The sequence below is a fragment of the Amblyraja radiata genome, chromosome 3, assembly GCF_010909765.2.
Source record: "Amblyraja radiata isolate CabotCenter1 chromosome 3, sAmbRad1.1.pri, whole genome shotgun sequence".
NCBI lineage: Eukaryota > Metazoa > Chordata > Chondrichthyes > Rajiformes > Rajidae > Amblyraja > Amblyraja radiata.
In genome coordinates this window covers 115406246-115421056 of record NC_045958.1, presented here as the reverse complement: position 1 = coordinate 115421056, position 14811 = coordinate 115406246, and the positions used below count along the sequence as shown (strand labels likewise).

At 36.3% G+C, this 14811-nt stretch overlaps 1 protein-coding gene across 1 annotated transcript in view; it reads right to left on the bottom strand.

Moving 5' to 3' along the window:
* Nucleotides 1–14811, bottom strand: part of LOC116971597 — a 35723-nt gene that overhangs the window by 4240 nt on the left and 16672 nt on the right. The window contains exons 5-6 of the mRNA XM_033018833.1: nucleotides 7963–8487; nucleotides 7378–7620 (exon numbers count right to left, since the gene is read on the bottom strand). Of these exons, the coding sequence (XP_032874724.1) occupies nucleotides 7378–7620; nucleotides 7963–8487 (768 nt within the window). The remainder of the gene's footprint in view (nucleotides 1–7377; nucleotides 7621–7962; nucleotides 8488–14811) is intronic.

Below are 14811 nucleotides of genomic sequence, written 5' to 3'. Positions count from 1 at the left end.
CTACAATCATACTTATACCAAAAACGGACAAGGATCTTTAAGACCCAGGTTCATACAGAGCTATAGCCCTCTTAAATACTGATCAGAAAATATTAACTAAGATTCTATCTAATAGATTGAGCTTAGTGATCAGTAAATTAATACATCCCGACCAAACAGGGTTTATCCCCAAACGGTATTCATTTTTTAATCTGAGAAGACTATTTAATATTATATACTCCAATAGAATCCCTAACGCAGAGCTAGCAATTATCTCGTTAGATGCTGAAAAAGCATTTGACCAGGTAGAATGGCCATATTTATTTTCGGTGATGGAAAATTTTCAACTAGGAGAGAAGTACTGTACATGGGTTAAATTGTTATATTCTAACCCAACAGCTAGAATATTAACAAACAAAATGTTATCAACTAAATTTAATCTCTCTAGAGGCTGTAGACAAGGATGCTCACTATCCCCACTATTATTTGCTCTTGCAATCGAACCCCTAGCAGAAAGCGTTAGAAACCATCCAGGAATATTTGGATACAATACTAGAGACACAAGGAATAAAATCTCCTTATATGCAGATGATATACTAATATATATTACAAAATTAGAAACTAGTATTCCAAACCTATTAAATCTAATAACTCAATTTGGTCAGTTTTCGGGATATAGAATCAATTGGAATAAAAGCGAAATCATGCCAATAACAAAATTCAATTTACATACAATACAACAATCCCCTTTTAAAATAGTTAAAGATAAATTTAAATACTTAGGAATCTATGTAACTAAGACATATACCTCTTTATTTAAACTAAATTTCCCACCCTTACTGAATAAACTACATAAGAATATTCAATACTGGAAAACACTCCCCATTTCAATGCTTGGGAGAATTAATGCTATAAAAATGATTTTTTTACCGCAACTGCTGTACCTACTTCAATTAATTCCGATATATATCCCAAAAACTTTTTTCAAAAAAGTCGATTCCATTGTTACAAGTTTTGTCTGGGATTATAAGAATCATAGAATAAGTAAAAAACATTTATGTAAATCAAAGATAAATGGAGGTCTGGCTTTGCCAAATTTCTTATTTTATTTTTGGGCAGTCCATATTAAAAACATGAATTTTTGGCTGGAAGAAATGGACCAACAACCAGATTGGCTAATGATGGAAAAGGAAGACTGTCTACCTTTTGAAATTGGACCGATCATATTTGCCCCCACAAAACTGCACAAAAAAACCTATAAAGAAAACCCCATAATACATAGTGGAATACGAATTTGGAAACAAATTAAAAAAGATTTAAAATTGAATAATATACCACTCTGCCTTCCCATTGTAAATAATCCTTTATTCAAATCATCCTTTATGGACAAAGGTTTCACACAATGGAAAAATCATGGAATCAAAAATATAGGACATCTTTATGGGAAAGATACTTTTCTTTCATTTCAAGAGTTACAACTGAATTATGGACTGCACTCAAATAATGTCTTCAGATATCTACAAATTAGAGATTATGTTAAATCTAATACACAAGTTTACAGGAATAGGGAATCAGAAATTCTTGATGAATGTCTGAACAAGCATCCTAATACTGAAAAACTAATAGCATATTTATAACACCCTACTAAATAACGAGGTACCACCGACCGAACCATATAGATACAAATGGGAAAATGAAATAGGTCATCCTATCACGAAAGATATGTGGGACGAAAGTTTACAACAAATACATCAATGTTCATTAAATGCCAGACATACTTTAATACAATTCAAGGTCTTACATAGACTACACTTCTCTAAAATAAAACTAAATAGAATCTTCCCACAAATCTCTCCTATTTGTGATAAATGTCTACATTTAGAGGCTAATTTAACACATACGTTTGCAAACTGTATAAAACTTAAACATTTCTGGACAGATATTTTTGAAATAACTTCAGAAGTTATTAATACAAAACTGGACCCAGACACAAAATTAATAATACTTGGAATATCAGAACAAAGCTTAACACTCACAACAAACCAAAGAAACTTCCTCAATTACAGTATAATAACCGGAAAAAAATTAATATTAAAATTTTGGAAAGGCCCTACAACCCCCACAATTAAAATGTGGATTACGGAAATGTCGGAGACCCTATACTTAGAAAGAATTAGACTTGTCTTAATGGACAAACAAGATCTTTTCCATAAAATTTGGGCTCCATTCATTAACTATCTGAAGGGATAGATTGGCACAGCACGAGGACCCAGCTGAAACTTGAACTCAGGAACAGATGAAAAACTATACTTTATAACCTACGAACCTATCTCCATTGATGTATTACAGGTAACCCATTCCACCTCCCTTGTTTTTCTGTTGTGTTGTTTTTTGTTTTTTTTTGCTTTCTTTTTTATTTGTAACTTTCTACCCTCTCTTTTTCTCGCTTTCTATAAAAAATAAAAATACTAGAAGCAGAAGTAATTGATAATGGAAAATTTTAATAATGTATGACTGATGTATATGAAAAGTTTTTTTTAACTATAATATGTAACTACATTTTATAATATGTCTACTTCTAATAAATAAAAAAATAAATTAAAAAAAAAGAATTGCAAATTAAATGTTTTTGCACACTTGCTACATTGCATGTGGCTGGGAAAGTTCACAACAATCTGTGTAGGCTTTGTAGCAGAAAGGTAAATCTCCCTCACCAGCCTCTCGATGTTGCTTCCTTCAGCGTGAGAGATGGACAAAACACTTTGGCATTGTTTGGATCTAGCTGAATTGTCCTCAGCTTGGACAGTAAAGCCGCTAAATTAATTTCTAGTTCTCGCAGACTGTGTCAGCGATGTTTGAGGTACAGTTGTATTACCAATAAGTACAAGATTCCCAAAACCAACGCTGGCAGCTTTGATCACAATCTCGTTCACAGTTGTTGATGCATATTTGCTATGAATTTGAAAAGAGTTGGATTGTGTGATTTCTTGTCCAGAATGAGTAGCAAACTGAGTCTGTAACTCCACCATGTCAAAAGATTTTAGTCTTAGAAACATTGAAAATAGGTGCAGGAGTAGGCCATTTGGCTCTTCAAGCCTGCACCGCCATTCAATATGATCATGGCTGATCATCCAACTCAGTATCCAGTACCTGCCTTCTCTCCATACACCCTGATCGCTTTAGCCACAAGGGCCACATCTAACTCCCTCTTAAATAGAACCTTCTGTGGCAGAGAATTCCACAGATTCACCACTCTCTGTGTGAAGAATGTTTTTCTCATCTCGATCCTAAAAGACTTACCCCTTATCCTTAAACTGTGACTCCTTGTTCTGGACATCCCCAGCATAGGGAACAATCTTCCTGCGTCTAGCCTGTCCAACCCCTTAAGAATTTTGTAAGTTTCTATCAGATCCCCCCTCAATCTTCTAAATTCTAGCGAGTACAAGCCGAGTCTATCCAGTCTTTCTTCATATGAAATTCCTGCCATCTCAGGAATCAATCTGGTGAACCTACTCTGTACTCCCTCTATGGCAAGAATGTATTTCCTCAGATTAGGAGACCAAAACTGTACGCAATACTCCAGGTGTGGTCTCACCAAGACCTTGTACAACTGCAGTAGAATCTCCCTGCTCTTATACTCAAATCCTTTTGCTATGAATGCTAACATACCATTCATTTTCTTCACTACCTGCTGCACCTGCATGCCTACTTTCAATGACTGGTGTACCATGACACCCAGGTCTCGTTGCATTTCCCCTTTTCTTAATCGGCCACCATTCAAACATCTGCAATGCATTTTCCCACTCACCCAACCTATCCAAGTCACCTTGCAGCCTCCTGGCATCCTCCTCACAACTAACACTGCCCCCCAGCTTCGCATCATCCGCAAATTTGGAGATGTTGCATTCAATTCCCTCATCCAGATCATTAATATATATTGTAACTAGCTGGAGTCCCAGCACTGAGCCTTGCGGTACCCCACTAGTCACTGCCTGCCATTCTGAAAAGGACCCGTTTACTCCTACTCTTTGCTTCCTGTCTGCCAGCCAGTTCTCTATCCACATCAATACTGAACCCCCAATACCGTGTGCTTTAAGTTTGCATACTAATCTCTTATGTGGCACCTTGTCGAAAGCCTTCTGAAAGTCCAGATATAACACATCCACTGGTTCTCCCTTATCCACTCTACTAGTTACATCCTCGAAAAATTCTATAAGATTCCTCAGACATGATTTACCTTTCATAAATCCATACTGACTTTGTCCAATGATTACACCACTTTCCAAATGTGTTGCTATCCCATCTTTAATAACTGACTCTAGCATTTTCCACACTACCGATGTTAGACTAACTGTTCTGTAATTCCCCGTTTTCTTTCTCGCTCCCTTTTTAAAAAGTGGGGTTACATTAGCTACCCTCCAATTCTCAGGAACTACTCCAGAATCTAAAGGGTTTTGAAAAATTATCACTATTTCTGGGGCTATTTCCATAAGTACTCCGGGATGCAACCTATCTGGCCCTGGGGATTTATCGGCCTTTAATCCATTCAATTTACCTAACACCACTTCCCGGCTAACCTGGATTTCACTCAGTTCCTCCATCTGATTTGACCCCCGGTCCCCTGCTATTTCCGGCAGATTATTTATGTCTTCCTTAGTGAAGACAGAACCAAAGTAGTTATTCAATTGGTCTGCCATGTCCTTGTTCCCCATGATTAATTTGCCTGTTTCTGACTGCAAGGGACCTACATTTATTTTAACTAATCTTTTTCTCTTCACATATCTATAAAATCTTTTGCAGTCAATTTTTATGTTCCCTGCCAGTTTTCTTTCATAATCTATTTTCCCTTTCCTAATGAAGCCCTTTGTCCTCCTCTGATGGACTCTGAATTTCTCCCAGTCCTCTGGTAGGCTGCTTTTCCTGACTAATTTGATTGCTTCATCTTTTGTTTTGATCCTATCCACGGATGCACTACCTTCCCTGATTTATTCTTTTGCCAAACTGGGATGAACAATTGTTGTAGTTCATCCATGCAGTCTTTAAATGCCTTCCATTGCATATCCACCGTCAACCCTTTAAGAATCAATTGCCAGTCTATCTTGGCTAATTCACGTCTCATACCCTCAAAGTTACCTTTCTTTAAGTTCAGGACCCTTGTTTCTGAATTAACAATGTCACTCTCCATCCTAATGAAGAACTCAACCATATTATGGTCACTCTTGCCCAAGGAGCCACGCACAAGAAGACTGCCAACTAACCCTTCCTCATTACTCAATACCCAGTCTAGAATAGCCTGCTCTCTCGTTGGTTCCGCTACATGTTGGTTTAAAAAACTATCCCGCATACATTCCAAGAAATCCTCTTCCTCAGCACCCCTGCCAATTTGATTCACCCAATCTATATGTAGATTGAAGTCACCCATTATAACTGTTTTACCTTCATTGCACACATTTCTAATTTCCTGTTTGATGCCATCCCCAACTCCACTACTACTGTTAGGTGGCCTGTACACAACCCCCACTAGCGTTTTCTGCCCCTTAGTATTTCACAGCTCCACCCATGTCGATTCCACATCCTCCAAGCTAATGTACTTCCTATCTATTGCATTAATCTCCTCTCTAACCAGCAACGCTACCTCACCTCCTTTTCCTTTCTGTCTATCCCTCCTGAATATTGAATATCCCTGGATGTTCAGCTCCCAGCCTTGGTCACCCTGGAGCCATGTCTCCGTAATCCCAACTATATCATAGTCATTAATAACTATCTGCACATTCAAATCATCCACCTTGTTACGAATGCACCTTGTATTGAGACACAAAGCCTTCAGGCTTGTTTTTACAACACTCTTACCCCTTATACAATTATGTTGAAAGGTGGCCCTTTTTGATTTTTGCCCTGGATTTGTATGCCTGCCACTTTTACTTTTCACCTTGCTACCTATTGCTTCTACCCTCATTTGACACCCCTCTGTCTCTCTGCTCATGCACCCATCCCCCTGCCACATTAGTTTAAATCCTCCCCGACAGCACTAGCAAACACTCCCCCAAGGACATTGGTTCCATTTCAGCCCTGGTGCAGACCGTCCTGTTTGTACTGGTCCCACCTCCCCCAGAACTGGTTCCAATACCCTAGAAATTTGAATCCCTCCCCCTTGCACCATTTTTCAAGCCACGTATTCATCTGCAATATCCTCCTATTTCTACTCTGACTAGCACATGGCATTGGTAGTAATCCAGAGATTATTACCTTTGAGGTCCTACTTTTAAGTTTATCTCCTAGCTCCCTAAATTCACCTTGTAGGACCTCATCCCGTTTTTTACCTATATCGTCGGTGCCAATGTGCACCACGACAACTGGCTGTTCACCCTCCCCCTCCAGAATGTTCTGTAGCCGTTCAGTGAAATCCCTGACCCTTGCACCAGGGAGGCAACATACCATCCTGGAGTCTCGTTTGCGGCCGCAGAAACGCCTATCTATTCCCCTTACAATTGAATCCCCTATTACTATAGCCTTTCCACTCTTTTTCCTCCCCTTCTGTGCCGCAGAGCCACCCATGGTGTCATGAACTTGGCTGCTGCTGCCTTCCCCTGATGAGCCATCTACCCCAACAGTATCCAAAATGGTATATCTGTTTAGGAGGGAGATGACCGCAGGGGACTCCTGCACTACCTGCCTACTGCTACTCTAGCTAATGGCCACCCGTTCCCTTTCTGTCTGCTTAACTTTTACCTGCGGTGTGACCAACTCACTGTACGTGCTATTCACGACTTTCTCAACATCGTGGATGCTCCAGTATGAATCCAACCGCAGCTCTAATCATTCAATGCGGTCTGCCAGGAGCTGCAGCTGGACACACTTCCTGCAAACGTAGTCACCAGGGACACCGACCATATCCCTGATCTCCCACATGTTGCAGGATGAGCAAACAATGGGGCCGATCTCAACTGACATGGCTTACCCCCAAATTAAATCAACTCACTCACACTATAAAAATCTTAATCCTTTAAACTATACCTTTACTAAAAAGCACTGTACCCTTAACTCATTGTAACCTTAACTAACTGAACCTTTAACTCACTGAAGCTTTAACTCACTGAAGCCTTTACTCAATGAACCCTTAACTCACTGTACCCTTACTCACTGTACCCTTAACTCACTGAACCCTTAACTCACTGTACCCTTAACTCACTGAACCCTTAACCAGAAAGCACAAATGCAAACCTGGGGTTGATCCCAATCAGCTGCTTCCTCTAGTCCGCTTCCACCAATCAGCGGCTTCCAGCAGACCACTTTCCTTTGAAGTGTGATGGAACGTTACAGGTTGGGTACTCCTCCTCTTGCTCCAACGGCTCCTGGGCCTCTGAGTAGTAAAGCCCCGCAGTCGATTTTTAAACTCACCGCCCGGAAACTCCTCCTCTTGCTCCAACGGCTCCTGGGCCCCAGTCTTCTCTGGGGTTGCTCCACATCAATATTCTTTGGCTGATTTTTATTTATATTGCGCTTAGTCCCTGTGCTTTGAGTCTTTTTCTTGGGTTGTACATCACTTTTGGATTGATGGGTGCTCTCTGTTTTTCTCTTAAGGGATGCTGATATGTCAAGAACATGACTACTCATAGTAGCCATTTTATCATTCTTGCAAACCTATGGAAACAGTAAATAGATATAATCAATATTAATCAACAGGGAAAATTGACAACAGGCTCTTCTGTTTTACACAGCACCTTATATATAGCAAAAAAACTGCACAAGGCACTCAAAAGGGTAGTGTCAAATAGTGAATAAACAGTCAATAGGGGAAAGAAAACAGACTGGAAAAGAAAAAGTTATTGCTTTAAGCAATAAATAATTTATATTAAATTATTCAACCAATCAACAAAAGAACTGCAAATTAAATGTTTTTGCGCACTTATTCCATTGCATGTAGCAGGGAATGTTCACTACTATCTATGTAGGCTTAATAGCAGAAGGATAAATCTTTCTCACCAGCCTCTCGATGTTGCTTCCTTCAGCGTGAGAGATAGGCAAAACACTCTGGCATTGTTTGAATGGAGCTGAATTCTCCTCAGTAAACCGGCTAATTGAATTTCTAGATCTTGTAGACAGTCTCTGCGATGTTTGAGGTACATTTGTATTACCAATGACTACAGGATCCTGTAAACTGACATTGCTACCAGCAGGTTTGGTCACAGCCTCATTCACAGTTGTAGAGGCAGATTTGGTCTGAATTTCAAAATAGTCAGATTGTGCGAATTCCTGTCCAGAATGAGTAGCAAACTGGGCCTGTGACTCTACCATGTCATGAGTTACATGTTTTCCCTGGGGTTGCTCCACATCAATATGCTTTGGCTGATTTTTATTTACATTGCGCTTAGTTCCTGTGCTTTGCGTCTTTTTGTTGGGTTGTGCATCACTTTGGGCTTGATGGGTGCTTTCTGTTTTTCTCTTGACGGATTCTGCTGTGCCAAGATTTTGTCTACTCACAATTGCCGTTTTATCATTCTTGCAAACCTAGAATTGTGTGAAAGTAAATAAATGTAATTAATATTAATCAACCGGGAAAATTAGCAACAGCCTCTTCAATTGTATACAGCACATCATAGATAGAAAAAGCTGCACAATGCACTCAACAGGGTAGTATCAAATCGTGAATAAACAGTCAATAGAATGGAAAATACAAAGATTTAAACATTACTTAACAGTTATTAAATAATTTGAACAACCAACAAAAGAATTGCAAATTAAATGTTTTTGCACACTTGCTACATTGTATTTGGCTGGGAAAGTTCACAACAATCTTTTAATATATTTTTTTATTAAAGATAATCAATTACAATGCTTCAAACAACTTTATATCAAATTAATTCAATTTGCATTAAGTAAAACACTAGTAATACTTATCTACTATTTTTTTAGAAATAATGATAGAGAAAGAATAGAACAGTTATAAATCATTAAGAGAGTGATTAAATAATAATTTGATTATATATAAGAAAGAAAAGAGAAACGAAAAAAAAAAAAAAAAAAAAAAAAGAAAAAAAAAAAAAAATTTGAGTAACCACAATATGTATTATTAATAACACTACTACAAGTGATAGTATCAATAAAGACATATATGTTAATTCCAATATAAAAATGAATTATTCTCACCAAATCCCGCAGGGTGCACGCCGAGCTGTGTTGCCAAGAACAGCTACTTCTCTAAATACTGTATATATGGAGACCATATCTGTTCAAAAGAATTATACTTGTCCAATAGGACAAATCTAATTCTTTCCAGATGTAACGTCTCCATCATCTCTGTTGCCCACATTTTGGTTGTGGGGGATAATGTTCCCTTCCAAAATTTCAATATGATTTTTTTCCCAATTATCAAACAGTAATCAAAGAAATTTCTTTGATTTACTGTAAGTGATAGATGTAAATCCGGAATTCCAAATATTATTAGCTTTGGGTTAGGGTCCAATTTAACTTTGATGACTTCAGAAATAACTTTAAAAATTTCTGTCCAGTAATAATTCAATTTAGGACATGTAACGAAACTATGTATTAAATTTGCCTCTGCTTTCTTGCACTTATCACAAATAGCGGAGAGATTCGGAAAAATACTATTTAATTTAGTTTTCGAATAGTGTAACCTATATAATACTTTAAATTGTATCAGTATATGTCTGGCGTTTAATGAACACCGGTGTATTCGTTGTAGACTTTCTTCCCAGTTTTCTTTTGTTATAGCCAATCCCATTTCATTTTCCCATGCTTGACGATATGTTTCCGTTATTGGATTCTCCTTATCCAAAATGATGTTATATATATAGGCTATTAATTTTTCTGTATTTGGATGTAAATTAAACAGTTCGTCTAACAATCCTGCTTCTTTATTTTTATAATCTTGTGTATTGGATTTAATATAATCTCTAATTTGTAAATACCTAAACAAATGTTGTGGAGACAATCCATAAATATCTTGTAACTCCTGGAATAAAAGAAATTTTCCTTTTCTATAAAGGTGTTCTATCCTTGTAATTCCTAAATCATCCCATTGTTTAAACCCCCCATCTAATATAGCAGGTTTAAACGATGGATTATTCATAATTGGTAATCTAAATGAGAGATTATCCAAATGTAGAGTCTTAACTATTTGTTTCCAAATACGTCTATTATTATATATTATTAGGTTGTCTTTATAATATTTTTTTTGTACTTCCGTTGGTGCAAAAATTATCGAACCTACATTGAAAGGTAGACAGTCTTCCTTTTCTATATTTAACCATGTCGGTTCATGATCCATATTTACCCACCAGAAATTCATATTCTTAATCTGAACAGCCCAGAAATAATATAAAAAGTTTGGAAGTGCTAATCCTCCATTTATCTTAGTTTTGCATAGATGTTTTTTATTTATTCTGTGATTTTTATAATCCCAAATAAAACTATTGACAATATTATCAATTTTTTTAAAAAAAGTTTTCGGAAGAAAAAAAGGAATAGCCTGAAACAAATATAACAACTGCAGTAGAAATACCATCTTTATGGCACTTATTCTACCAATCATGGATATAGGAAGTGTTTTCCAATATAAAATATTTTTTCTAAGTTTATCTAATAGTTGAGGATAGTTGGATTTTATTAATGAGTTATGAGTTTTAGTTACGTTAATCCCTAAATATTTAAGTTTGTCTGTAACTACTTTTAATGGGTATTGTTGTAATGTATTTAGATTTATTCCTGTTATTGGCATAATCTCGCTTTTATCCCAATTAATCCTATACCCAGAAAATGCACCAAACTTAGTTATAATGTTTAGCAGGTTGGGAATACTAATTTCCGGTTTTGTAATGTAAATCAAAACATCATCTGCATATAAAGAAATTTTATTAATTGTTGTATCAGTATTATAGCCATATATTTCAGGTTCAGATCTAATTTTTTCCGCCAATGGTTCTATCACCAATGCGAACAATAAGGGTGATAACGGACATCCCTGTCTGCATCCCCTAGAGAGTTTGAATTTGGCTGATAAAATTTGGTTAGTCAAAATTCTTGCCATAGGATTCGAGTATAAAATTCTTACCCATTTACAAAATCTATCCCCCAATTGAAACTTTTCCATTATATTAAATAAATACATCCATTCCACCTGATCAAACGCTTTTTCTGCATCTAGTGATATAACCGCTAGTTCCGTATCTCGTATTCTTTTGAATATATAATATTAAACAAACGTCTGAGATTATGGGATGAGTAACGTTTTGGGATAAAACCTGTTTGATCATAATGTATTAATTTAGAGATCACTAAACTTAATCTCCTAGATAAGACCTTAGTTAATATTTTTTGGTCTGTATTTAAAAGGGCAATCGCTCTATATGATCCAGGATCTTCCAAATCCTTATCTACTTTAGGGATGAGTGTAATTGTGGATTCATTTAAAGATTCTGGTAATTTTCCTTGGTCATATGCATATCTATACATTATTTGTAATCTTGGGGAAATCAGATCTTGAAATTTTTTATAAAATTCTGCACTCAGGCCATCTGGGCCCGCTGCTTTTCCGTTCTTTAGCGAACTAATTGATTCTATAATGTCTTTTACTGTTATTTCAGCATTTAACAATTCTCTACCTTCCTGATCTAAGCTATTGATTTGACATTCTTGTAAAAATATTTCCATACTATCTGTTTGTCCTGTTAGTTTTGACGAATAAAGATTTTTATAATATTGTAAAAATCTATCATTAATATCTTTTGGAGTAATTAATATATTTCCATACTCAGATCTAATTCCGTGTATCATCTTCTCATCTTCTAATTTTCTAAGCTGTCGTGCTAGTAATTTTTGTGGCTTATCTCCAAATTCAAAATACACTTGCTTAGTTTGTTGAAAAAGTTTAATCACTTGATTAGAATATATTTTATTTAATCTATATTTTACTGATGCAATTTTATTACTTAACTCTTTGGAAGGCTGTTTTATATTTTCATTATCTAGACGTTTTATCTCATTTTCTAAATTTTGTTCTATTTTTCGATTTTCTTTATTGAGATGTGCTTGTGCGGATATTATTGCGCCACGCATGAATGCCTTAAATGTGTCCCAAAATAGTGATGGAGAAGTTTCAGGATTATCATTAGTTTCAAAAAATAATTTAATCTGATCCATCACATATTTACAACAGTCATTGTCCTTTAATATCTGAGGGTTAAATCTCCAGGTAGTAGTTTTATTAGATATATCTTTTAATTTTATCTTAAATGTTAATGGCGCATGATCCGAGATGATAATATTATGATATTTTGCATCATACGTAAAAGGAAGTAATTTAGAATCTATTAAAAAATAATCTATCCTCGAATAGGTTCCATGTACGGGCGAGAAAAAAGAATATTCTCGTCCGGATGGATTATCTAACCTCCAGATGTCTTTAATATTAGATGTATTGATAAAAGCATTTATGAATTTACTTGATTTCGAGGCGGCTTTCCTTTTTGCAGATGATCTATCTAGATAGTTATCTAAAGTACAATTTAAATCACCTCCAATTATTAAATTGTGTTGAGTGGATATAGGAATATTATTAAATATTTTCTTAAAAAATAATGGATTATCAAAATTAGGGGCATATATATTCATTAAAATTACCTTTTTTGAATATAATTCCCCTGTAATTATTACATATCTGCCTTCTTTATCCTCTATAATAGAACTTTGTATGAAAGGTATACCTTTGCGAATAATTATTGCAACTCCTCTAGATTTATGAATAAATGTAGAATGATACACCTTAGAAATCCATTTAGCTGTTAATCTATGTTGAGCATCTTTTTTAAGATGAGTCTCTTGAAGGAAAATGACATCTGTCTTCAATCTGTTCAACTGAGCTAACACCTTTCCCCTTTTAATTGGTTCATTAATTCCTTTTACATTCCAACTGCAGAAGGTTACTCCATCACCCCCAGTCTTCACCTTTATATCATGCATTTTACTATTAGGGCGGCTTTTTTTGGAGTAGCCTTCTTGACTCCCTCAGCTCCCCGTTGCACCCGGACATCAATCCAATGAGAATTTCTATCCACCTTAATCCGCATCTATGTCTTCTTAAACTAAATACACAATATCCTTCACATCTACATTCAAATAATATATAATATAAGATCAATAAAAAACAAAAACAATAAGAAATATCAATAATAAAAAAAAAGTAAAGGGTGTTAATAGGGTGCTCAGAAAAAAAAGAAACTACACTTGTATAGTGTGTAGTATGTGAAGTTGAAAGCCACACTAACGTGGCCATTAATCTAAAGACTTCCGTTTTTTTAATAAAAAAAAAGATGTTGATTATACCAGCTCCTATCTCAAATGCTATATATATTGGGGTGGGGTACTAACTTTATATACTTAGTACTTAGTAATTATTTCTATTATTCATATTACTATTTGCTAATTACTAATATCAATTATATTTAATACTATAATATGTAATACTATTATCATGGAATAATTAAATATTTTCTAATAATTAATACAGAACTACTACTAAATGCCCATTATTCCACTTCCTTCTAAGTGAATATTTCATAACCACAGGTCGATGATAAAAGTTCAGTCCTCTCCTTCTCCTTCTCCCTCGGGTTCTTCCTCCGCATCTTCTCTCTCTTCATCTTCTGGCTTCTGCTGTATGTCTCGGGCGAATTTCAATGCTTCAGTGTGCTTAACGAAACGATATTCCTTGTCATCATAAGTTACTCTCAGTATTACTGGGTACATCAAGCCATATCTCAGATTCTTAGTATTCTGTACATTCCTCAGGATACCTTTTGTTTCTTAAAATAGTGCTCTTTTCTTGGCCACTTCTGCTGGGAAGTCTCTAAAAATACTGATGTTGTCTCCCTCGTATTTCAGGTTTCTCTTTTTTATTATTATCTTCATCATTTCTTCGAAGACATGGTCAAAGGCGACTTTTACAATCATTTGTCTGGGCGATGAACCTATCCCAGGGGCCCGTCTTAGAGCCCTATGTGCACGGCTCAACAGGGGTTCATGATCCAAATTCAGAATATCCATTAAAAGTTTTGCAACAAATTTTCGAGGATCTTGACTCCCGTCACGACCTTCGCTCAGACCAACTATACGCAAATTTTTACGGCGTTGGCGTCCCTCCAGATCAATACATTTCTCGTTTGTTTTACGTAATAATTCTAAGAGGCGTTTGTTCTCGGCACGGAGTTTTTCGGTCTCCTTAGTATTCACTTCAGCAATTTTAGTTAGCACTTTAATTGCTTCGCCTTGTTGGTCTAGCGAAATTTTAGTAGGATCTATCTTGTCATCCAGATTTCTTTCCATCCCAGCAGCTATATCCTTTACATCCTCAATTTGAGTTTGTAACTCGGCATTAGCCTTTTCCTTCCACTCATCCATCATACTTTTTACCGTCGTTATAACTTGTTTTATTAAGTCTTCTTTATCTTCTTTATTTTTCTCGTGAGACACCAGCATATCCGCTTTTAAACTTTTTATCTCCTCCATATACTCCTTCCTCTGCTTCTTTATCTCCTCCATATACTCCTTCCTCTGCTTCTTTATCTCACCTAGAATGGTAGTCTTAAGTTCCTCCATTTCAGCTTTCCTCTGTGAGATATCTTCTTGAGAAGCAGCAGCAGCAGCAGCTCCCGAGCTGAGGCCAGTTTCCCTTCTCGTAGCTTTTTTTCCAGTGGTGGGGGGAGGGGAGCGCTGGGTCATAATTTCTTCTTAAAATCGCGCGCCTGATGACGTCACGCACCTTTTAAACGCTGCCGGAGCCGTTCGCAATCGATCTCCTGTGGTAAGTGCGTTTGT